This window comes from Leptonotus elevatus, chromosome 4 (assembly GCF_054856555.1).
Source record: "Leptonotus elevatus isolate MCC_2025b chromosome 4, RoL_Lele_1.0, whole genome shotgun sequence".
NCBI classification, from domain to species: Eukaryota; Metazoa; Chordata; class Actinopteri; order Syngnathiformes; family Syngnathidae; genus Leptonotus; species Leptonotus elevatus.
The window spans coordinates 27,854,267-27,880,651 of NC_141242.1; the positions used below are offsets into that span (position 1 = coordinate 27,854,267).

At 42.0% G+C, this 26,385-nt stretch overlaps 1 protein-coding gene across 5 annotated transcripts in view; it reads left to right on the forward strand.

Annotated features, from left to right (window-relative positions):
* Positions 1–26,385, forward strand: part of wwp2 (WW domain containing E3 ubiquitin protein ligase 2) — a 119,967-nt gene that overhangs the window by 12,619 nt on the left and 80,963 nt on the right. For all 5 annotated transcript variants that reach the window (XM_086072599.1, XM_086072597.1, XM_086072600.1 and 2 more), the window contains one exon: positions 21,319–21,397. In XM_086072599.1, the coding sequence (XP_085928725.1) occupies positions 21,319–21,397 (79 nt within the window). The remainder of the gene's footprint in view (positions 1–21,318; positions 21,398–26,385) is intronic.

The following is a 26,385-nucleotide window of genomic DNA, read 5'->3' on the forward strand; positions in this document are numbered from 1 at the left end:
CTGCAGATGGGCATTGGAAAAGACATCATAATACAAGAAAAAATATGCTTAAAGAAAATTGTGTTTTTTTTAATGTCTGTATTTTATTTTTCAATACAACCTTTTACAATGCCAATACTTGTTTTACAATGCCAATACTTGTTTCAATGTCAATGCAGCTTTTTCCACAATTACATTTTTTTTTGCAGTACCAATCTTTTGTCAGCGTTGTGGCTCCATAGGGGTGGGCATTCCGTCAATATTCACCGAAGTTTTTGTTCATCAATAACCACGTCACGGAGAGACGAATGACGAAAAGAAAACATTGACAGATGCCCACATCTGTAATGTCTCTCAAGTAAGTTGGGAGCAGAAACTGGTTGGTTATCTCACCTTATTTATACACAGAAACAGCTTCTGTTGACCGTAGCTGACACAAAAAACAGAACAGCGAAAATGCTGACATGAGCAACAAGGAGGTTGTTGCTCATGTCAGCATTGTCCCTTCCTGTGAGTCGTGTGATACATTAAAAAGAAAACAAAAACAATAAGAAGGCAGACTAATAAACAGCCGATGTGGGTTTTTGTCCGTTGGTGTAATCATCACTCACCGGGTCAATTGCCAATGTACTTTTGCTGATGAATGAAGGAAGCAAGCGCGTGTCTGCTGGGAGTTGTTGCTGGCTATGATTGGCTAAGGAGGCTTTTAAAAAAATAATAATAAAACAACAGAAAATAACTGTTGCTGAAATATATGTGCCACCAGAAACTGAATGTAAACAATTTAGATTTTAATTTGAATCGCTAAACTTGAATAATTGCATTGAAAAACTGAATTTGAATCATATAGATTGAATTTGCATGTTACCGTTCCAGCGTACCGCATGCGGGACAGTTGCTATGTGGGACAGTTGCTATGTGTAGAACAAGCCGGGGGATTTACGTCACCACTACTTGCCCGGACTAAACTTATACATAGAGGCGGGCAGTCGGGAGTGATGGACTGTCCGTCAGTCCGTCACGGACGGACCCTCATTTTTCTGATGAATGATGAATGGCGAGAAACAAACCCCCCAAAAAAGACTAATAAACAGTGGACGTGGGTTTTTGTCTGTCGGTGTAATCATCACTCATCGGGTCAATTGCCAACGTACGTTTGCCGACGACTGAAGGTAGCATGCTCTGCGTGTCTGCTGAGACTTGTTGCTGGCTATGATTGGCTAAGGAAGCTTTTTTTTTCCCAATTAACTTTATTTAAACAACAAACAGCTATGATTGGCTAAGGAGGCTCTTTTTATTTATTTATACAATGGTCTTTATAGACGGGTTTCAATGTTTGCAAACAATATGACGTCATGGGGATGCACACGCAGCGCGGAGGCAGAGGCACCTGTCTACTCCGTTCAGAATGGCCGTTCATGTACCACGGCAGGACAATCGCTATCTTCAAAACATTGGAAATCTAGATAAGGAAGCTTATTGAAATAAAATAACACTTAAATCCAGAGTTCAGCTACCTACCTTTTTCGCTGCCCGCCAGCCTCAGCGTCAAAATCTTAGCGTTATCAGGCATGGGTTTGTGTGAATAAGAAGAGTGTCTCCATACTGACAGCTAACTGCACATGCATGGCAGGGTAAGTACATTGACGTTTCAATTTGTCTATGGACTATCAAATTCAATTATTGCTTGGCCACTTAAACTGCCTAGAAAAAAATGATGAAAGGATTATTTAGCAGATAACCAACCATGCAGTAGATGTACCTAGCATTTGTGTGTGATGAATGATATGAATAGGATTTTACTTACCAGCTACAATCTTTAAAAGTTTATATGTAGATAGTTAATATTGAAATTTAGATAAATGTTTATTCTGCACATGAACACCAATGTCTCAACAGAATTGCAAATGATGTCTACCTGTAAAATGTTGATTGTGTCACAATTCAGTTCAAATTATGAATTGTTTCCCCCCAAGCCTTCGCTCATGTTGTAGCCATGCTGCAGCGATCATGTTTAAGGTGGACATGGCAATGAGGGACTCACCACTTCAGCATCTACTTCACAAACATGTGCTTGGAATGACATGTCCAGAAAAAAAAGTTGAAGCATGCAAAAGTGGCAGCCATCAACTTAAAAAAAGTTAGAAGTGACAAACCATCAACAAGGACATCCACAAACGGCATTGAAATGACTCAGGGTAAGTCACAAATATTTAAGTATGAATTAGCTAAAAATAGATTACAGCATTAGTACATCAAAGCAATATCCTAATGTACCAAATATGAATAACAAGTACATCTATTCATACATATTCCATTAAATTTTTAGGAATAGCCGATGAACCGATGATGTATTTGCTGAGAAAAATAATTCAAAGAGCTGCCATTCTCACGAGCATTTACTCATGGGACGACTCGACTGCACTGCTTCAGAGTGCGAGGACTGTCTACCTGAGCTAATTACTGCCTTGTATGAAGAGTCAGCATGTGATCTCACACCTGGGGAACTCTCATCTAAAGTTGATCAGACCTTTTCATCTCTGGGCAAAATCTACATGCCAGCATCACTTCAGCTCTTGGAACAGGCAACTTGGGAGCAAGCTAACTGTCGAGCGTAGCAGAAGCACATAGTTGAAAGAATTACAGCATCGCTTTTCCATAACGCATGTACATTTTCAGGTGATTCAGCATAGTCACAGTCAGCCATTCGTAAAGTCTGTTATAAAATATGACGACACCCAGCTAAATGTATCTGCTTTAATATGGGTTATACATAATGAGAGTAAAGCAAATGTTGCATACTGGGATTTTCTTAAAACCAGTGATGAATCACATACAGAATAAGTTAAACAGAATTCTGATTGTACATACATGAGAAGTATCTGTACTTCAATAAAAGCATTGACAGCTTTGAATTCTAATGTTTTATTTTCACATCTTTTTGGGAACAACACTTGGCAATAAATTAACCAGAGCAGCACATGTTGTAACAATGTCATCAAGAAGATCTACAAATGACAGAGGAATGACCGTTTGCAAAATTCCGTACTTTTTAATTGCCCTATAACCGTTCAACATGGATGCAAACACAGGATAACTCCCGAGAATGGTCTACATCAGTACCTGGTAATTGTTTCTTGCGCTTTGTGAATTTTTTTTTGTGTAGCACCTCTCATAGCAAGTGTCCATATTCATTTATTTTTAGGTATATATAAATGTGTTTGTGTGTGTGTGTGTGTTTTAGAAATCTATGCACCAATACAAGTATTTGAATTTGATGTACACATATACAGTGCTGCTCAAAAGTTTGTGAACCTCTTGATCAATTTGGACTTTACTTTTTTTTTTCAGAGACAGCTCATTATTGTCCATTCGTTAATCTTACCAATTTGACGTCATCATTATTGCTTTTTCTTTTTTTCCCTCTTTTTCTTTCTTTTGTATGTGCATGTGTGTGTGTGCTCATTAATTCACCTAAAACCTATTAACTCTTTTACTGCCATAAACGTTAAATAACGTTTAGTAAAATCCTACGGAGGGACGTTCACTGTTTTTTTTTTTGTTTTTTTGGAAACGGGTGGAGGAAAGCCTTGGCCAGCTGTGCTGAAAGTATCAAGCAGATCAAGTTAGTATAATGACTAGTTTTGGCCCCTAGATGGCAGCGATGACTCTCTTTGGACAAGATTGGGTGGGCGTCAGTAGAAGACTTGAGGCGGAGCGAGAGTGTTGAGGGGACAATGGCTGATGAAGCAACAATGGCGACCGGTTGCAAGCAGCTCACACTTGAGCATTTTTTTCAAAGACGAAAAGCATCGACCAATACTAAACAGCACATTGATGACAACGATGATGATGCTGGTGACTCCGAGCTTGACGCCGAAGTTGGAAGCGTTGACGCGGCGGCTATGACCACGTCATAAAGCCTCACTGACTCGCGATGCTAACGGCGGAAAACGCGGAGCACAACCGAGCACACAGGCGGACGTTTAATCGGACGATGAAGAGTACCCCGAGTCCAATGCATATTCATCGGAGGAGTGGGTACAGTCTGATCACGGAGAAGACACTGGTTCTGGACTACGATGCCACCATGAATGGAGTGGATAAGATGGATCAGAACATCTACCACCCGGTATAGGAACTGAAGGACATGAGGAAGCCAGACGTAACACCACCGTAACGTAACCGTATCATGATCCTGATAGTAGACTTGATGGCAACATGGCCAAACACACACTGCAGTATATACCTGCTATTCCCCGGAAAAAAACGGCCGGCAAGAAAGTGTAGCGTCTGCACGCGAAGGGGCAATCGCTGTGAAACTAATCTGTTGTGCAAATCCTGTTGCGTCTCCTTGCACGCAGGGGAGTGTTACACAAAATGAAAAACTGTAGTTGAAACATCCACATAATTGTAAATAGTACCACAGTTGCACACATTTGTAAATAGTTTGCCAAATTGTTGTGTCAAATTGTTACACTGTTGAATGTAAATAAACGTATTTTGCTATCAAAAACACTTTTTCATTGTTGGTGGTAGTGTTTTACATAAGTAAAGCACTGTTTAGATGTTTGTGGCATCATTCATGGAAAAAAAAGGTGTCAAATTCATTCGAGTGCATGAAATAATATCGTTTCACTAAAAGCTTGATTTCTCCGTATTTTGGTCCAAAACAAGAGCATTTGGGTGAAACTAACCATTTTCTATTGTTGATTACTGATAAACGGAATAAGGTAGAAACAAACTTTTTTTTCTGATGAAAGATGAGAGTTCAATCTTTCATTTGGTAGTATGTGTGTTTCCATAGTCCAAACACAAAATTGTCTGTGGACCTTGAAAGATCAGTCAAAATGCTTAAATCGGCTGGCACCCACAGCATCCCTTTTCTGAAAACGTCTGGCAGTTAAAGAGTTAAAATACCCATACCGTTCACCTAAACCAAAAACTTCAGAATCCAGCTAGAGTCGTGAAGTTGTCAGGAGACCCGAGGAAGGATCAAAGAAAGAAAAGTGAAATCCACCACCGACCAGACATCACCTACTACCCACCGGGTTACCAACCAGAATCTTTTACCAACCCCAGAAACATCTAAATTCCAACAAATTAGGGAGACCTCAAGAGACCAAAGGAAAGACTGAGGAAAGGAAGGAAGGATAGATGAAGCACAGTGAGATCCACAGATATCAGCTTCAGCCGATTCAACGACCAGAGGAAGAAGCAGATTGTGTTTTGAATTTCGGTAGATGCTGGTTTGGTGGCTCTGGCATGCATGAAAACCCCACACACCCGTCACCCACGACAACCCAGCCCCCAAACCCCCAGACATCCCCCTCCACCCTTGAGAGGCGGCAAGGGGGAGGAAGGGGGAGGGGAGAGGGAACCACGGGGCACCCCGGAGGCCCACCCGCCCCAAACCGCGTTGCCGGGCACGGAGCGACGCACCGCGCCGGGGTGCCCATTGGAAGTGAATCTTGAGGAGTTGGTGACTGTAAGGTGTCATTTGATGTGGTCTGCTCGATCCTGCTGGCAGCAACTGGGTTCCTGAGTATAAAAACACAACCATTAGTTACAAATTGCCAAATACAGAAACAGCAATATATGTTATCGCGTTGTGGTGGGTCTCGCTAACAGGCAGAATTAAGTGACCAGATTTAGATTAAAAGATTCTATATACGTAGACCATGTTTGTATAAATTTTGATATTCGGTTTTAATTTGAGGCAGATATTTTATCCATTAAAATGTGATTTATGAGGAGGTTTGACCATTTGTTGATATTTAGAGTTTTCCAGGTAACAAGAATAGTTTTTTTTAGCGATAGCAAGGGCTACAAGTGTAGATTGAAATTGTTTACGTGGTAAGTCAGTTGTTGTTAGGTCACCTAGCAAACACAAGTTTGGAGATAAATGTATCCTACAGTCCAAGATAGTGGAAAGTTTTTCTAAGACTTCAGTCCAGAAATACATAACCGGAGTGCATAACCATAAAGCATGAAAATAAATGTCTGCAGTGTTTTGTAAACACTGGAGACAAATGTCGTAGTTTGAGAGTCCCATTTTCTTCATCATGTATTGGGTAATATATGTTTTATGAATGCTTTTATATTGGATAAGTTGTAAATTTGTGTGTTTTGTCATTTTAAATACGTTTTCACAAACTTGAATCCAAAAGTCAAATTCCGGAGCTATAGACAAGTCTGTCTCTAGATGGGTAAATAAATTTGATCTGTATACGAAAATAACTTATATATTTTTGAGAGTTTTTATGTTGTTGTCGGAGAAAGCTTAAAAGTCTGAGGTTATTACAATCCATCTGTTCTAGTTCCAGCTAACAGTTAGTATCTCTGTTGGGTTGTGCCCATAGAATGATATTTTGTAGCTGGTTAGCTATATAGTAGAGCATAACATTTGGTGCCTCTAGACCTACGAGATAGACTAATAGGCTTATTTTTTTAATATTCCAGTAGAATTTTGTAACGGCCGAGTCCAACAAACTGGAACCAGTTAGACATAGGTTTCAATGGAATCATTGAGAAAAAATTATTTATTTTGGGTAAAACTTTCATTTTAATGGTGGGTATTCATCCTATTAGAGAAATGGGAAGATTATTCCAGCGCTCCAAATCACTGTAAATGTTATCCAGAAGTGGAGTAAAGTTTAAATGAATTAAATCAGTTAATTTAGGTGAGATTTTTATGCCTAAGTATTTTAAATTACCTATAGGAAATAAGTAGTGTGGGTCCTGGCTTGCAGGGTTCCATGATTTTTTTGTAATTGGTAGTTGTGTTGATTTTGTCCAGTTTATAGACTAATCTGATAAATGTGAGAATTTAGTTATTAAGTTAAATACTTCCCCTAACAAGATAGCAGGTTTTTCTAAATAAAGTAAAATATCATCGGCATATAGATTAATTTTGTGTTCTGTTACCCCGGAGTGAATTCCTTGAATCCTTCTTTCCTGGCGTAGAGCTAATGCAAGCGGCTCAATAAATATCGCAAATAATAAAGGGGACAATGCGCATCCCTGTCTTGTGCCTCTCTGTGGAGTAAAACTCTGAGATGTAATCCCATTAATAGTAACTGTAGCTTTAGGAGAATCATATAATACTGCCACCCAGTAAATAAATGACTTCCCAAAGCCAAATTTATTTAAAACAGCAAAGAGGAAGCACCAGTTAACTTTGTCGAAGACTTTTTCTGCATCCAACGATATAACTGCCTTTTTATCATGCCGCTGTGACATGCTAATAAGGTTAAACAGCCTCCTAATATTCACCTTTAATAAAGCCTGTTTGGTCGCTATGAATGATTGTCGAGATTACTGTTTCTAGTCTAGATGCGAAGGCCTTAGCGCTAATTTTAATATCAGTGTTAATTTGTGAAATCGAACGGTAACTTGATGGAAGGGTGGGGTCTTTTTCTGGCTTTAATAAAAGTTAAATTGCTGCTGTGGACGTATGTAACCATTAGTTTTAATTTTTGTTACTACTCTTAAGAATAATGGAGCAAGCATTAACCAAAAGTGCTTAAAAAATATAGCCGGATAACCATCCGGGCCAGGTGCTCTGCCATTAGGCATGCTATCTAGCAATTTGGACTTTCCAATTGTTTCAATCTGATTTTGTTGTTCAATCTGAACCATTACATTTTATATGGAATAACAGGTGTATGTTTATTAATTCAATGCATTGTTATTTTTTTTAACCAATTGTGTAGTCAAAACTTAATTAAAGAGTTTTTGGTCAATTAATGTAAATGCAAAAGTAAGTGAACCCTGAGCTGCATTGCTTAAAACAAGCTGTCAAGTAGGATCATGTAGGGCAAATTGGTAGCTAAACTAACCACTGAAATGGACCAATAAAACGAGAGGTTTAGCAAAGAAATTGTGCATCACTGACTGAAACAGAGACAAAACCACGTCACTTTAGTCTTACCCAGGTGAACCCATACAGGTCAGTCATGCTGAGAGGAAGAGAAATCTCAGGGGACCTCAGGAAGTGGGTAGTGACAGCACATCTGTCTGGGGAAAGCTATAAAGTCATCTCAAATTTGTTTTAGCTTCATCATTCCACTGTGAAGCAGATCATCTGCAACAAGAGAACATGGAAAATGACTAGAATCCAGCCTAGAAGTGGACGACGTTCTAAAATTATCAGCAAGACCCACAATACAAATGATAATTCAGGTGAAAGCATACCTGTGCATCACATCAAGGGATTTGCAGACCTCTATTTCTGCATCAGGGACACATGTGCATGCTTCAACAATCAGAAAAAAAGTTAATCGACAAGGCTTTCATGGAAGGCTTGCTTGGTAGAAGCCTCTGCTCAAAAAAAGCTTCTCATCTTAACTTTGCCAGCGAGTACCTGGACAACACTGAAGCTTTTTGGAAGTCCCTTCTGTGGACAGATTTTGGTCACAACTAAAACAGTCAAGTTTGGTGAAAAGTCAACACTGCATACCAGCAAAAGAACCCTGACCCCTAGAGTGAAGCATGGGGGTGAGAATGTTAAGTTCTGGGCTGAATTTTTATCCTCAGGACCAGGACAACTCCACATAGTCCAGGGAATTATGAATTTAGAGGAATATTGTGAAATCCTGGAACATAACCTGAAGCCGTCCTTTGTGAAGTTACAGCCTGGTAGACGATGGATCATGCAATATGACATTAATCCGAAGCATACCAGCAAAACAACCAAGGAATCGCTGAAGAAGAACACGATTCATGTTCTGGATGTACCCAGTTATAATCATGACTTAAATTCTTTCAAAATACTGTGGCGGCACCTGAAGCGGGCAGTTTATGCTTGACGCCCATCCAACCTCTCTCAACTGGCTGCATTTTGCAAGGAAGAGTGGCAAAAATTCCCCCAAAGTAGATGTGAAAGACTGAAGTGAGAAAGTGTTTGGATGCAAAAGGAGGTGCAATGTCTGATTAAGTGAGAGGTTCACATACTTCTGCACCCATGAAATCGGAGTTTTTCCTTAAATCAACAACTTTTGTTCACGAATGAATGACAATATTATCGTTCTTTTTGTTCAAGTCCGTTATTTTCAATGTCAGCATTGTAGATTTGGGTATGACTAAACATTTAATAAGGTTATTTTATTATTTTATACAAAAAAACTGACCATGACTGCAGGATTCACAGGACAAAAGTTTAGACACACGTTCTTATTCAATGCATTTGCTTTATTCTAAAGACTGGTTACTTTGTAGATTCTCACTGAAGGGATCAAAACTATGTCTGAACTGATGTGGAGTTATGTACTTAAAAAAAGGTGAAATAACTGAAAACATGTTTTATATTATAGATTTTTAAAAATGGCCATCCTTTGCTCCTGGTTACTTTTTTTGCATACTCATTCTTACCTCTGAGAACTCCTTAAAGACTTGTAAAACTCTTTCAGGTGACTACCTTTTGAAGCTCATCAAGAGAATGCCAAGAATGTGCAAAAAAGTAATCGGAGAAAAGGGTAGCTATTTTTTATGTACTTATTTTATTATTTTCCCTTTTTTTGTTAAGTACATAACTCCACGTGTTCATTAGTTCTTATAGTTTTGATGCCTCCAGTGAGAATTTACAATGTACATAGTCATGAAAATAATGCATATGTATTGAATGAGGTGTGTCCAACCTTTTAGCCTGTACTGTGTATATACTGTATTTCATGTCTGTCCATCCATCCATCTATCCATCCATTTTCTCAACTGCTTACACATAGAAGAACAACCTAGCACACACAATCACACCTACGAACAATAATTTAATTAAACATTTCCTTTAGACAAAGTTTCTTATTTTTCTGGCTTCCATAGTTGTACCTTGAGAGATTGTCCACTTGTAGCAGCTGCAATGAAAATATTGACGGAACAAAGTCTGGATAGTCATGTTCCAGTGATGCCTTTCATAAAGGAATTTATGGGTGGGGGGCATGCAAGGGAGACGTGCAGAGTTGTGGCAACTACAGAGGAATAAAGCTAATGAGCCACATAATGAAGCTATGGGAAAGTGTAGTGGTGGGCAGAAAAAAAAAGAAGAGTACCACAGATGCAGTATTTGCTTTGAGGATGTTGATAGAGAAGTACAGAGAAGGTCAGAAGGAGCTGCGTTGTGTCTTTGTAGATCTGGAGAAAGCTTACGACAGGGTGCCCAGAGAGGAACTGTGGTTTTGTATGAGGAAGTCTGGAGTAGCAGAGAAGTATGTTCAAGTGGTGCAGGACATGTATGAGGACTGTAAGACAGTGGTGAGGTGTGCTGTAGGTGTGACGTAGGAGTTCAAAGTGGAGGTGGGACTACATCAGGGATCAGCTCTGACCCCCTTCTTGTTTGCTATGGTAATGGCCAGGATGACAGATGAGGTTGGACAGGAAACTCCATGGACTATGATGTTTGTAAATGACATTGTGATCTGTAGTGAGAGCAGCGAACAGATGGAGGAGAAGCTAGGGGCATGGAGGTTTGCCCTGGAAAGGAGGGGAATTAAGGTTAGTCGTAGCAAGACGGAGTATCTGTGTGTGAGGAGTTTAAGTATTTAGGGTCAACAGTCCAGAACAATGGAGAGTGTGGAAAATAAGTGCTGAAGCGTGTGCAGGCAGGCTAGAACGGGTGGAGAAAAGTGTCAGGTGTGATGTGTGATAGAAGAGTTTCAGCTAAAATGAAAGGAAAGGTTTATACAACTGGGGTGAGACCAGTGATGTTGTTTGGTCTGGAGACAGTGCCACTAAGGAAAAGACAGGAGGCAGAGCTGGAGGTGGCAGAGATGATGATGCTGAGGTTCTATTTGGGAGTGACCAGGATGGATAGAATCTTGAATGAGTACATCAGAGGGACAGCACATGCTAGAGGCTTTGGAGATAAACTCAGAGACCAGACTGAGATGGTTTGGACATGTCCAGAGGAGAGATAGTGAGTATATTGGCAGAAGGATGCTGAGTTTCCAAATGCCAGGCAGAAGGTCTAGAGGAAGACCAAAGAGGAGGTTTATGGATGTAGTTAAAGAGGACATGAAGGTAGTTTGTGTGAGAGCAGCGGATGCAGAGGACATGGTGAGATGGAGGCAACTGATTTGCTGTGGCGACCCCTGAAGGGAAAAGCCGAAAGAAAAAGAAGAAGATGGGTTCTTTCTCGGATAGTTTGTGATTGTTTCACATGTGCATGAAGACTTATTCTACTTCATTCCCACAATAATACGTTTGACTGTACAAATGAATTGCTTCATCGTGCTTTCAATCATTTTTCACAAAGATGTTTCTTTCACTAATTTAAAATAATGCAGTTTTTTTTTATATACAACAGAGTAGAACTTAACAAGCAATTACCAGATACGAAGTTAACAATGGAAAGACGAGCATTCTTAATTTCCTCCTCCGTCCAGTTCTCACGTCGTAAAGCTTGTCGGCATAACTTTTGCTGGTTTTTCTTAAAGAAGCGTTTACCAGCAAGAATTCTATAAAACTTTAAATCGCTGCGTGTACTCTGTTCTGACAACCCACGGCACAGCACAAAGACGACATTGTTTTGTTAGCTTAGCTAACACAAAGGAAGAGGTCGGGTGGCTCAGCCTTTCTGCTTACGAGTTGCGCGTGCAGCTTCATGACTTTGTCACAAGAAACTCGTCTATTTAAACAACAAACAGTGTACTATGAGCATGTTAGAAATACACTGTGTTGCAATAATACAATTTCTTCTCAGGGAATTTTTTTTACTGGAACGCAGAAATAAATTACATAAATAGGCATAGAATGTGGTTATGACCTTTTCAATTCTGCATTTCAAGTAAAATAAGAGAGCTTCAATTTAAAATATTACATAACATTTATCCTTTCAATAAATCACTTTCTAAGTTCACTGACATAGATGCTGATGGTGGAAAAAAATCTTAAACGGTTTTGCGTTTATTTTATAATTGCCCTGTATCATCAAAATTTTGGGAAGATTTTGATAAGTATGTGTGTGAGAAAACTGGACATGTTGTTGACCTCAATTGAATTTTTTATTATTTATCTTTTGTGCCTTAGGTTATTTCTTCTTATCTTCTTTCTTTAGTTTTCTGTTTTGTCTTTTATGTCGAATTATTGTTTGTTTGTCATATATAGAATTGTTGTTAGATATTTTTTTAATAGTTGTGAATGGTAATAAGCAAAGATCGAATCTTTGAATTGATGTCTGATGTCCCAATACTGTGATTGTTAAAAGCAGTTTCAATTTAAAAAAACAAACAAATAAACTGTACTCAACATGTAGAAAAATTGAATATAGACATTTTATAGCTCTTTTGCAGTTGACATCACTACCTTCATGGGAACGCCCCCTGTGGGACGCCGGATGGCAAAAGAACCACTTGCCTCCATTTAAATTGTTGAAACTTGTACTGTATCGAATCGATTAGCTTCTAAAATAGTCATATCTTGTGCGGTCGGTGGCTTTGATGCCACGACGATAGTCATTTGTTTCATGCTAGTCACCATAACATGACATCATCACAATGTTTCAAGATAGAACAGAATGTGTAAAAATAACACAAAAACTAGAGCTGCGAGCACCTATAAAGGGCCCTCGTAGCTCAGGCCACTTTGGGTCACTTGCACGTTAGGGTACTGGCACATTGGAATTAGAATTTATTTGAAACTGGGGGCTGGGGGTCGGGGGTTGGGGGGCTGCCGGTTGGTCGGGGTGGGGTCGGGGTGGGGCGGCTTTGTTGGGGGCGGGGGGTTGCGGGGTGGGGGGTGTGGGGTGTCTGGGGGATTGGGGACCTGGGGGCGGCTGGGGCTGGGTTGGGGTGGGTGGCGGGGATGGATGGGGGGCGGGGGGTCGTGGGGGGTGCGGGGGTTGGGGGCCGGTGGGGTGCCTGCCGGGCCTGCAGTGCCCCGTCCTGCTGCGTTGGGTCGGGGGCGCGGGCCGTGTTGGGGCGGGGGGCGCTCCTGCTCCTGGGTTTGCTCTCCGGCCGGTGGCCCTGGCGGGGCCCGGGGGTCGTCCTTTGGCGCTGCCGCGGCCTGGGGGGCCCTGAGGTGTTGCGCTTGCTCTGTTCTGGCGGGGGTCGACGGCTCCCCTCTTTGGTGGAGATTTTCATGCATGCCAGATCCACCACACCAGCATCTACCGAAACTCAGACACAATCTGTTTCCTCCTCAGGTCATTGAATCGGTGGAGGCTGGTGTCTGTGGATCTCACTCGGCTTCGTCTGTCCTTCCTTCCTTTTCTCGGTCTCTCCTTCGGTCTCTTGAGGCCTCCCTGATTTTATGTTTTTTGGATTTGTCGGGGTCTGGATGTTTCTTGGGTTGGGGAGGAGTTCTGGTGGGTGGTGTCTGGTCGGTGCTGGATTTCACCTTCCTTGGTTTTCTTTGGTCCCCTCGGGTCTCCTGACAGCGGTGTTCGGTTTAGGTGAACGGTATGAGATTTTTTCTAATAGGTTTTTTGGTGAGCTAACAAATACACGCACGCACACACGCACGCACGCACATACACATACTCACCCACACACACACTCACCCACACACACACAAAAAATATATATATAAAAAAAAAATAATAATAATTAAATAAATAAAGAGCAATGATGATGACATTTCCGAATGAACAATACTGAGCTCTTTATAGAAGAAAAAAAAAAAGAAGAAAAAAAAGAAGAAAAAAGAAGAATTTTTTTTTTTTTTTTTTGAAAATGGCACAATAAACCATGACATAAGGATTTTTTTTTTTTTGCCAGGCGTGATAAGTGTGCAAAGCTCAATAAGTTATTGTCATTGTTATTGTTAAGACCCTCAAAAATCAGTGTCTAGTTTTTTGGGAGCAACAGCGTTACATGAAAAATCATAAAGTTCGTGTTCATTACCATGAAGGTCTAAACCAGGGGTGTCAAACTCATATTAGCTCAGGGGCCACATGGAGGAAAATATTTTACCAAGTGGCCTGGACCGGTAAAATCTTGGTATATCACTTAAAGGGGAAGTCAACCGTAAACATTTCTTGACAATAATATATTATATGTGACCTCACTAGTCTAAACATAACATTCTGATTAATATTACATTTGTGGATAATGAATTAAGAAGCAAAATCCAGCCGTTTTTATCCATTTTGGCACTTTCTGTCGACTGAAGATGACAACCAATCACAGCTCAGCTTCAGAAAACAGGTGAGCTGTGATTGGTCGTTGCCTGAGCCCTGAGCAACTGTGATGTCAAGTTCACCAACAGCAAGTGGCAACATTGCTGCCTTGTGATATTGATAAAAGCTGTTAGAATTTGCTGCTTTACTCATATTATACTCATAATGCAATATTATATATAATACTAGTGGAGCTGCATAGAACATATTATTGTCGAGAATGTTTTTTGGGGGGTTGACTTACCCTTTAAAAACAATTGCCGTCAGTTTTGCACAGATGTGCAGGCCATCCCACAGCCAATCAAAATAGTGGGAGACTTCATCCTCTGGGATGGCCCCATGGGAAAAAATTGTCGGTGGAACGCATCCTGCTCTCCTTGAAGAGGTCAATCTGGCAGTACACAGGTTTCACATTTAGTATGCAAGGTCAATGAGAACAGCTTCAAGGGCATACAAAGAAATTGTCATGGATCCAAGTGGACCGAGTGAAGTCATCACGGAAGGAGAACAGGCAAACCCAAGTACTGCAACTATCAACAAATAAATAGTTAAATAGTTTGAGTGGGACAGTGGTGGCACCACCTGTGGTCCCCAATGGTGGTCGTGAATGCGGCAAGTTTCCACCTGGGGGTAAATAAATGACCCTAGGAGAAGAGAGAGACTTGGAAAAGATCATGAAATGCCTCACCTATGTGCAATCCGATAAGCATAGTGAATCCCTTCAATGGGACGCATCTTATACGTGGAAAGGAGACCCCGCAGTCAGCCAAGTGGGAAGTGTTAAGATGAAAATACTTAAAAAAAGAAAAGAAAAATAAATTCCAACAATTGTCGATCCACAGACTCACACACTGGCACACCTTCATTTATAAGGCAATTCTTAGGCTGCTTCACCTCTACCTTTGTCATTTTATTAGGCAGAGAAGCACCAGACAGTATTCATTGCGTTCGCAGGACCTCTATTTGTTCTCTGACCCAAGCGCCCGGACAGAAATTGGGGAAAAGGCTTTTGGGTACTCAGCACCCTCAGCCTGAAATCTTCAAGCTCAAAGCTCAAGGAACTGGTGTCCTTAAATATTTTTAAACGTAAATTGAAAGACATGGAAACAGCTTCATTGAAACAAATACAATGTCGATGTTTTTAGCTTGAGTGTGAACAATTTTATTGATCATTTAATCCTAAATGTTGTGCTTTGTGAATTTTTAATTTGTCTCACTCTGTACTGTATGTCTGTAACTTTGTGGTCTTTTGCTGGTGCCTGTCCTGGCCAGGTCTCTTTTGAAAAAGAGGTCTTTAATCTCAATGGGACCAACCTAGTTAAATTAAGGTTAAATGAAATAAAAATATTTCTTGTACCTGTTTTCTGCTTCTTTTGACTCAAATAAAATAAATTGGTAAAAAAAATATAATTTTTTACCAAAAGCAAATCTGCAGCCACCGTCCAGGAATATTATTTTAATAGGCTGGTTGTTTTTGCTGAATTTGAAGCTTAATTAGATACATTTTTACAATAACTTCTACCTCTTATTCTGACAAATATTACTTCCTATCAAATTTGCTACTATTATGACTTTTAAGTGTATACAAGCACAGACACATTGGTGTTCAGTCAACAGTATTCAATTTTCAGTTGCTATACTAACATTTTACTTTCCTTTGTGGTTTGGAAGCAAACATGCAGTTTGTAAGATGCCTTTATACACGCATACAGGCATGCACACATAAGCACACAAGCCACACAGAGTTCAGTGTATTCTGGTGAATGAACACAGGGCCAAAAGTAATTTGGTGGGCGCAGCAACTGCTTGAACATTATAAATGTGTGTCTTAGTGACTTACCTGATGTGAAGCAATGGTAAGGCATGTAGTTTTTGGTGTTTACCAACATGCTACATGCCCTTTCAAGGACAGATAGATTAGAAAATCACATGAAAATGGAACATCAGATAAATTTTACTTGGTGTCAGAAAATTGGAGGGGGGGGGGGTGAGAGAGGGAGGGTCAGAGAGGGAGAAGGGGGAGGGGGAGAGAGTGTGTGAGAGCGTGCGTGAGAGAGAGAGACTAAACAACAAAGTGGTCTACTCTATTATTCTGCGTTGTACTGCGCTGTTACACTATCGATTATCGCAGCACTTCCTTTTTTTCTTTTTCTTTTTTTTTCTTCTCTTTTTTCTTTTTTTTCTTTCTAAAGAGCTCAGTATTGTTCATTCGGAAATGTCATCATCATTGCTCTTTATTTTATTTATTATTATTTTTTTATATTTTTTTTTATTTTATATATATATATATATATATATATTTTTTTTTTTTTGTATGTGGGTGCGTATGTGTATGTGCGTGCGTGCGTGCGTGTGTGTATTTGTTAGCTCACCAAAAACCTATTAGAAAAAATCCCATACCGTTCACCTAAACCGAACACCGCCGTCAGGAGACCCGAGGGGACCCGAGGGGACCAAAGAAAACCAAGGAAGGTGAAATCCAGCACCGACCAGACACCACCCACCGGGCCACCCACCAGAATTCTTCCCCAACCCAAGAAACATCTAAATTCCAACAAATCCCAAAAAAAAAAAAAAAAATCAGGGAGACCTCAAGAGACCGAAGGAGAGACTGAGGGAAGGAAGGAAGGACAGACGAAGCCGAGTGAGATCCACAGACACCAGCCTCCACCGATTCAATGACCTGAGGAGGAAGCAGATTGTGTCTGAGTTTCGGTAGATGCTGGTGTGGTGGATCTGGCATGCATGAAAATCTCCACCAAAGAGGGGAGCCGTCGACCCCCGCCAGGACAGAGCAAGTGCAACACCTCAGGGCCCCCCAGGCCGCGGCAGCGCCAAAGGACGACCCCCGGGCCCCGCCAGGGCCACCGGCCGGAGAGCAAACCCAGGAGCAGGAGCGCCCCCCACCCCAACACGGCCCGCGCCCCCGACCCAACACAGCAGGACGGGGCACCGCAGGCCCTCCAGTCACCCCACCGGCCCCCAACCCCCGCGCCCCTCACGACCCCCCTCCCCCCATCCACCCCCGCCATCCACCCCAACCCAGCCCCAGCCGCCCCCAAGTCTCCATTCCCCCAGACACCCCCCACCCCCAGCACTCCCCCCCCAGCCCGCAACCCCCCCCCCCAACAAAGCCGCCCCCACCCCGACCAACCGGCAACCCCCCAACCCCGACCCCCACCCAGGCACCGGCGCCAACGAGGGGCCGGACAGCGGAGCGGAGAGGGCAGCCGCGCCCACCCCACCCCCCCGCCGCGTGGAGGGACGGAACACCGGGGGCAGAAGGGGAGATGGGGGCACCGGAGGACGGCCGACACCCCCGAACCCCAGGGGACCGCAGCACTGCTCTATACCGCGGTCCCCAACCGATGGCACCCCCACAAGCCCCCCCCCCCAGTTGTGTGGTGCATTAAAATTGGAGGGGAGTTGTGGGGTGAAGACGGTGTTTCCACCCTACCCCACCCCCCAAGTGTGTTATGTGCCCTATATGTCTATAAAAGTGTATTGTGCAAACCTAGTGTAGTGAGTTAAGAGGAGCGACCAGCGGGGCCCTCCCCAACCGGGCGGGGGCAGGAGGCGCACCCGCCCACCAAGCCCCCACCCACCCCACCGGGACCCCGGCGGGCATATGGGACCAGCCCGGCGGGGCGATAGGGCTCGCCCCCCCGGATACTGGGTCCCGCCCGAGGTGCCAGGACGCCCACCGGAGCGGGGCGGGCACGACATCAAACCCCAGCCACCCCCGCCGGCCCCCGGAGCACCGAGACCCGGGCCATGGATGGAGCCCCCGGCCCAGGGGAGGGGAAGGAAGGCATACCGGGGAGGGGGAAGGGAGGGGGGAAGGAGACGACAAGAAGGGCAGGGGGCAGCGGCAGTGCCGCAGAGAGAGGGGGAGAGGAGGAGGAAGGGTGACGAGGGAGAAGGGACAGGGAGGCGGAGGACGGGCGGGGAGAGGCGAGGAGGGAGAGGCAGCAAGGGGGAGGAAGGGGGAGGGGAGAGGGAACCACCGGGCACCCCGGCGGCCCACAGGCCCCGAACCGCGTCGCCGGGCTCAGAGCGACGGACCGCGCCGGAACGGCGCCGCCCCAGACACCAGGGAAAGCCCCGCAAAGCAGCACCCCCCAAGAGACCCAGGGAACGACAAAGACGCAGCCGCCACCCAGCAGCCAACAGAGGGGAAGAGCAGCCAACAGAGGGGCAGACCCGCCCACGCCCAGGGGGGACAGCACCCACAGAATTAACCCACTGGCATGCCGTGAATCCGAATATCAACCCCTGGTGCCCATCGGAGGCGAATCCGCTCGATCCCGCTGGCAGCAGCCGGGTTCCTGACTATAAAAACACAACCATTAGTTACAAATTGCCAAATACAGAAACATCAATGCAAGTTATCACGCTGCTGTGGCTCTCACTAACAGGCAGAATTAAGTAACCAGGTTTAGGTTAAAAAATTCTATATACGTAGATCATGTTTCTTTAAATTTTGACATTTGGTTTTTATTTGAGGCAGATACTTTTTCCATTAAAATGTGATTTATGAGGAGGTTAGACCATTGGTCGATATTCAGAGTTTGTTTATTTTTCCAGTTAACAAGAATTGTTTTTTTTGCGATAGTAAGGGCTACAAGTATAGATTGAAATTGTTTATGTGGTAAGTCAGTTGTTGTTAAGTCACCTAGCAAACACAAGTTTGGAGAGAACGGTATCCTACAGTCCAAGACAGCGGAAAGTTTTTCTAAGACTTTAGTCCAGAAACACATAACCGGAGTACATAACCATAAAGCATGAAAATAAGTGTCTGTAGTGTTTTGTAAACACTGGAGACAAATGTCGGAGTCTGAGAGTCCCATTTTCTTCATCATATATTGAGTAATGTATGTTCTGTGAATAATTTTATATTGGATAAGTTGTAAATTTGTGTGTTTTGTCATTTTAAATACGTTTTCACAAACTTGAATCCAAAAGTCAGATTCCGGCGCTATAGACAAGTCTTTTTCCCATTTCGAGATGGGTAAAGACGTTTTATCAGTATATGAAAGTAACTTATATATTTTTGAGAGTTTTTTTGTTGTTGTCGGAGAAAGCTTGGTAATATCTTTAGCTAAAACAGGCGGTTGGAGCGTACCCTGAAGTGTTGGAATTTGTTTCTTTATCATACTTTTAACTTGCAAATAATGTAAAAAGTTTCCGTTTTTTATTTTGTATTTTTGGAGCAAGGATGTATATGATATAAACATATTATCTGAGAAGAGATGGTGGAGATGTGTAATTCCTTTCTGCTCCCACACATTCAAATAAAATGATTGGTTGTTAATTTGAAAGTCGGGGTTATGCCATAGGGGAGAAAGCCCGCAGGGCTCCACTTGGGCTTTTGTCATTTCTAGTGCCTTCCACCAGGCAGTCAGGGTGGCGGAAATCATTGGATTTTTATAGCAGTTATGTCGCTTAATCGATGTTGTAATAAAGAGTAAATCTAGGAGTCTGAGGTTATTACAATCCTTCTGTTCTAGTTCCAGCCAACAGTTAGTATCTCTATTGGGTTGTGCCTATAAAATAATATATTGTAGCTGGTTGGCTATATAATAGTGCATAAAATTTGGTGCCTCTAGACCTCCTTTGGATTTATTTTTCTGAAGAGTAGATAGACTAATCTTTGCTTTTTTTTTTTTTATTCCAGTAAAATTTTGTAACGGCTGAGTCCAACAACTGGAACCAGTTAGCCGTAGGTTTAAATGGAATCATTGAGAAAAAATAGTTTATTTGGGGTAAAACTTTCATTTTAATAGTGGCTATTCGTCCTATTAGAGAAATAGGAAGATTATTCCAGCGCTCCAAGTCACTATAAATGCTATCCAGAAGTGGAGTAAAATTTAAATTAATTAAATCAGTTAATTTAGGTGAGATTTTTATGCCTAAGTATTTTAAATTACCTATAGGAAATGAGTAGTGTGGGTCCTGGCTTGCAGGGTTCCATGAATTTTCTATAATAGGTAGAAGTGTTGATTTTGTCCAGTTAATAGAATAATCTGATAACTGTGAGAATTTAGTTATTAAGTTAAATACATCCCCTAACGAAATAGCAGGCTTTTCTAAATAAAGTAAAATATTATCGCAGCACTTCCATTGAGTTCCGGGTTACTATCAAAGCTAGTAAACATTCAGTACTAAAATATAAATGGTTATCAGAGAAACTGACCATTAGTCCCGGTTCCAATCAATACTTGTGCGCAACTTTTCCCGACAATGTTGAAGAGAGGCAGTAATGTTAAACTTATTGGGCGTGCACAAAAAACAACAACTAGGTACCCTATGTGTTCATATAGCTCTTCTTTAAATGTATTTGGATTAACATCGTTCCCTATACTCTCATATAGCTGTACAGTAAAAAACATTCTACATGGCAACTGTGAAGCTACGTGAGCAGCCTAGCACAACCTGATTAGCAATGCAATATAAAGGAAAAGCTAGACAGATGCACAAAAGCACACATTGTCACACATGACAAAGTTAGTTCTACTAAAACGATAGACATGTTAACTGTTAATTTTGAAACGTACAAAACAAACCAGTTGCGCGTCAGCCTACTTCAGTAAAACAGGCAGTGTACTTTTGACTGAAGATTGAATGAAATCACAGCTCCACTTAGTGGACAAACAGTGTAAGAGCACCATTCTGCGCCGCTCAAACACCATTCATCATGTACTGATTTGTGCGAAACTAAGGACAGTACAATAATTGGCAAAATTTGGGCCGATTGTTGATTATTTTGAAAAGTGCTATAATCGTCCGATTACTATTTTTGGCTCTGGTGGGGGTGTTAGTTGACTGCGCTAGGCTTGCTAACATGCTGTGGTTGACAGCCCGGCTGGTGGAGAAAGGGTGGTGACAAGCTCCAGATGGGCTGTACTGGCGTTGAGCTGTCATGGTGAAAATTCCAGTGGGACCCTCAGTGGATGTATCTCCAATGAGGCTTGAATTTCTTTGGATTGTGGCATTTTAATGCAGCTTTTTGTCATCTTTTTGAGAATCACACCAGTTTTGAGATCATTATTATTATTCTATACTCAAGAATAATTTCCCCAGTTGAACCTCATACTAAAGCGCTATTAGGAAACCACCAATGAACCTGGAATTAACAATAATGTTTACTTTCTCTCCATTTGACTGATGTACTGGATATATTCACTTGTTTAACTATATCCTATCTTGTTTTTGCGTTTTTGTTGTAGACATATTTCAATCTGATCGACCCAGTCTGAGGAGGACACGGAGTGAAGAGACTTCCAGTGCTGCTGGATCGCATAGCAGGTAAGGACACGTACTGCATACAATTTCATTTCATCATACTGCATAAAAGATTTGGAATATGATGAAGCTTCACCCTCAGACTTAACTGTCCTTGAGCTGTGATACTGAACCATTTGTTTCTCCTGATGCTTTCACATTACTGAGAAATTTCCCAATGTGTCATAATGACAGTTCATGATGCAAGGAGGTTTTGTGTTCTGTTAGAGATGTCCTAATCCTGATTATGTGATCGGTAATCAGTTCAGATTGCGTCATTATCAGATGATCGCAATTGGGGGGGAAATGATCGGGTTTTTACATTTTTAGTATTTACTTATGTATTTATTTTTAAGGGCCACACAGCAACAACAAAAATCCAGAGGTATACAGGGATGCTCAAAAGTTTGTGAACCCTGCAGGCATGGTCAGCTTTTTGTATAAAATAATAAAATAACCTTATTAAATGTTTAGTCATACCCAAATCTACAATGCCGACATTGAAAATAATGGACTTGAACAAAAAGAATGATAATATTGTCATTCATTCTTGAACAAAAGTTGTTGATTTAAGAAAAACTCAGATTTCATGGGTGCAAAAGTATGTGAACCTCTCACTTAATCAGACATTGCACCTCCTTTTGCATCCAAACACTTTCTCACTTCAGTCTTTCACATCTACTTTGGGGGAATTTTTGCCACTCTTCCTTGCAAAATGCAGCCAGTTGAGAGAGGTTGGATGGGCGTCAAGCATAAACTGCCCGCTTCAGGTGCCGCCACAGTATTTTTAAAGAATTTAAGTCATGATTATAACTGGGCACATCCAGAACATGAATCTTGTTCTTCTTCAGCCATTCCTTGGTTGTTTTGCTGGTATGCTTCGGATTAATGTCATATTGCATGATCCATCATCTACCAGGCTGTAACTTCAGAAAGGACGGCTTCAAGTTATGTTCCAGGATTTCACAATATTCCTCTAAATTCATAATTCCCTGGACTATGTGGAGTTGTCCAGGTCCTGAGGATGAAAAGTCAGCCCAGAACTTAACATTCTCACCCCCAAGCTTCACTCTAGGGGTGAAGGTTCTTTTGCTGGTATGCAGTGTTGACTTTTCACCAAACATGATTGTTTTAGTTGTGACCAAACAGTTCAATTTTGGACTCATCTGTCCACCGAAGGGACTTCCCAAAAGCTTTAGTGTTGTCCAGGTACTCGCTGGCAAAGTTGAGATGGGCAGCTTTGATCTTTTTTTGTGAGCAGAGGCTTCTACCTAGCGAGCCTTCCATGAAAGCCTTGTCGATTTACTTTTCTTCTGATTGTTGAAGCATGTACATGTGTCCCAGATGCAGCAAAAGAGGTCTGCAAATCCTTTGATGTGATGTTCGAGTTGGCTTTTTACCTGGATTATCATTTTTCTTGTGGTTCTTGCTGATATTTTAGAAGATCCTCCACTTCTAGGTAGGATTGTAGTAATTTTCCGTGTTCTCCAGTTGCAGATGATCTGCTTCACAGTGGAATGATGAAGTTAAATTTTTTTAGACGACTTTATAGCTTTCCCCAGACAGATGTGCTGTCACTACCCACTTCCTGAGGTCCCCTGAGATTTCTCTTCCTCCCAGGTTTTGTGTTCTGTTCTTCATCTTCTTTTCTTTTCGGCTTTTCCCTTCAGGGGTTGCCACAGTGAATCAGTTGCCTCCATCTAACCCTGTCCTCTGCATCCTCTGCTCTCACACCAACTACCTTCATGTCCTCTTTAATTACATCCATAAACCTCCTCTTTGGTCTTCCTCTAGACCTTCTCCCTGGCATTTGGAAACTCGGCATCCTTCTGCCAATATACTCACCATCTCTCCTCTGGACATGTCCAAACCATCTCAGTCTGGCCTCTGAGTTTATCGCCAAAGCCTCTTGCATGTGCTGCTCCACGCCTCTAGCTTCTCCTCCACCCGTTCCCTGCTCTCACTAAAGATCACATTTGCAAACATCATAGTCCATGGAGATTCCTGTCTAACCTCGTCTGTCATCCTGTCCATCACCATAGCGAACAAGAAGGGGCTCAGAGCTGATCCCTGATGTAGTCCCACCTCCACTTTGAACTCCTCCGTCATACTTACAGCACACCTCACCACTGTCTTACAGTCCTCATACATGTCCTGCACCACTTGAATATACTTTTCTGCTACTCCAGACGTCCTCATACAAAACCACAGTTCCTCTCTGGGCACCCTGTCATAAGCTTTCTCCAGATCTACAAAGACGCAATGTAGCTCCTTCTGACCTTCTCTGTACTTCTCTATCAACATCCTCAAAGCAAATACTGCATCTGTCGTACTCTTTTTTTTTTTTTGTGTGTGTGTGCATGAAACCATATTGCTGCTCACAAATGTTCACCTCTGCCCTCTAGTCGAGCTTCAACTACTCTTTCCTATAGCTTCATTGTGTTGCTCATCAGCTTTATTCCTCTGTAGTTGCCACAACTTTTCACATCTCTCTTGTTCTTAAAAATGGGCACCAGCACACTTTTCCTCCATTCCTAAGACATCTTCTCACTATCTAAGATCCTGTTGAACAATCCAGTCAGAAATGTTACTACCTCTCCTAGACACTTCCATACCTCCACAGGTATGTCATCAGGACTGAGTGCCTTTCCACTCTTCATCCCCTTCAATGCCCTTCTCACTTCATTCTTACTAATCTTTGCTACTTCTTGGTCCACAACAGTCACCTCTTCTACGCTTCGTTCTCTCTCATTTTCCTCATTCATTAACTCTTCAAAGTACTCTTTCCATCTTCCCATCACACTACTGGCATCTGTCAATACACTTACATCCCTATCCTTTATTACCCTAACCTGTTGCACGTCTTTCCCATTTCTGTCTCTTTGCCTTGCCAACCTGTATAGATCAGTCTCCCCCTTCTTATGGTCCAACCTAGCATACAAGTCATCGTAAGCCGCTTGTTTGGCCATTGCCACTTCTACTTTCACCTTACACTGCATTTTCCTGTACTCCTTTCTACTTTCTTCAGTCCTCTCAGTGTCCCACTTCTTCTTACCTAACCCCTTTCCCTGGATCCACTTCTGCACCTCCTCATTTCACCACCAAGTCTCATTATCCCCTTTTCTTTCCAGATGACACACCAAGGACTGTCCTATCCTTCCTCCCTGATCACATTTGGTGTAGTTGTCCAGTCAAATCAATTGTGTAGTCAAAACTAAATTAAAAAGAGTTTTTGGTCAATTCATGTAAATGCAAAAAGGTGTTTTGTGTTCTGTTAGAGATGTCCTAATCCTGATTATGTGATCAGCAATCAGTTCAGGTCGCGTCCTTATCAGCTGATCGGAATTGGGGGGAAATTATCAGGTTTTTACATTTTTAATATTCATTTGTGTATTTGTTTTATTTTTAAGGGCCACACAGCAACAAAACAATCCAGAGGTATACAGTGCTGCTCAAAAGTTTGTGAACCCTGCAGGCATTTAATGTTTAGTCATACCCAAATCTACAATGCTGAAAATAATGGACTTGAACAAAAAGAATGACAATATTGTCATTCATTCTTGAACAAAAGTTGTTGATTTAAGAAAAACTCAGATTTCATGTGTGCAAAAGTATGTTAACCTCTCACTTAATCAGACATTGCACCTCCTTTTGCATTCAAATACTTTGTTTGGTGATTTATCAGTCTTTCATGACTGACCTGTATGGGTTCACCTGGGTAAGACTAAAGTGATGTGGTTTTGTCTCTGATTCAGTCAGTGATGCACAATTTCTTTGCTTAACCTCTCATTTCAGTGGTCCATTTCAGTGGTTCGTTTAGCTACCAATTTGTCCAACCTGATCCTACTTGATTGCTTGTTTTAAGCAATGCAGCCCAGGGGTCACTTAGTTTTGCACTTACATGGATTGACCAAAAACTCTTTTTAATTTAGTTTTGACTACACAATTGATTACAAAAAAAGAACAATGCATTTAAATGATAAACCTACACCTGTTATTTCATATAAAATGTAATGGTTCAGATTTAACAAGAAAATCAGGTTGAAAAATTTTGAAAATCCAAATTGCTCAAGAGGTTTACAAACTTTTGAGCAGAACAGTGTATTGCCAAAAGAAAAACATACAACACACACTATGTAACATCACAGCACACCCGGAAAAAACTAAATTAAAAACATGCAGTGGGGGAACATTTTGGTATTTGTTGTGGGACGCTAACATTGAAGCTAGCACCATGTAACAACGATAATGTCTACACTGTGGTACACTGTGGAAAGCGGAGACAGTGTAACGGCGACTTGTAGTGTGCGCAAAGTGAGCATTTCGTGTACCAGAAAATATATGGATGCATTGCGTGCTTCCCTGCTTGCCGCTGCTTGCTCTTCACTGCCAACGGGAGCTCTGTAAGGACCCCGTCCGAGCATCAGTCGCCCTTTGCGGATTCGGCGATCCCACCTGAGCCGGCGCCTAGTCTAGCCTGTCGCAAATCCGAAGCGTCTGTCGCCCTTCGCGGGGTCGGTGATCCCGCCCGGGCCGGCGCTTAGTCTAGCCTAGTGCTAATCTGGATCCAAAGTCAAAATCGGGTAATCACAAGTAAAACTAGAGCCGCGGGCAGCTATAAAGGGCCTTCGCAGCCCGGGCCACCTTGGGGTACTTGCAGGTTGGGGTACTGGGACGTTGGGGTAGTGGCACATTGGATGCAGAATTTCGTTGAAATTTGCATAATAAACCTTTACATGTGGATTTTCTTTTGCCAGGTGTGATGAGTGTGTAAAGCTTTTTGGTCAATGATAAGACCCTCAAAAATCAGCGTCCTATTTTATTTTTTGGCAATGAGTTTCCCCCCATTGGCATTGTTTTAAAAGTGTATATATATATATATATATATATATATATACACATCATAGTTAGTTTTACTCATAGCACAATATTGCTTTTATTGTCCATAGAGGGCATCGTAAAAAAAATTAATCATAAATGACAGTTATCACACTTACAAAGAGTATCCAAAT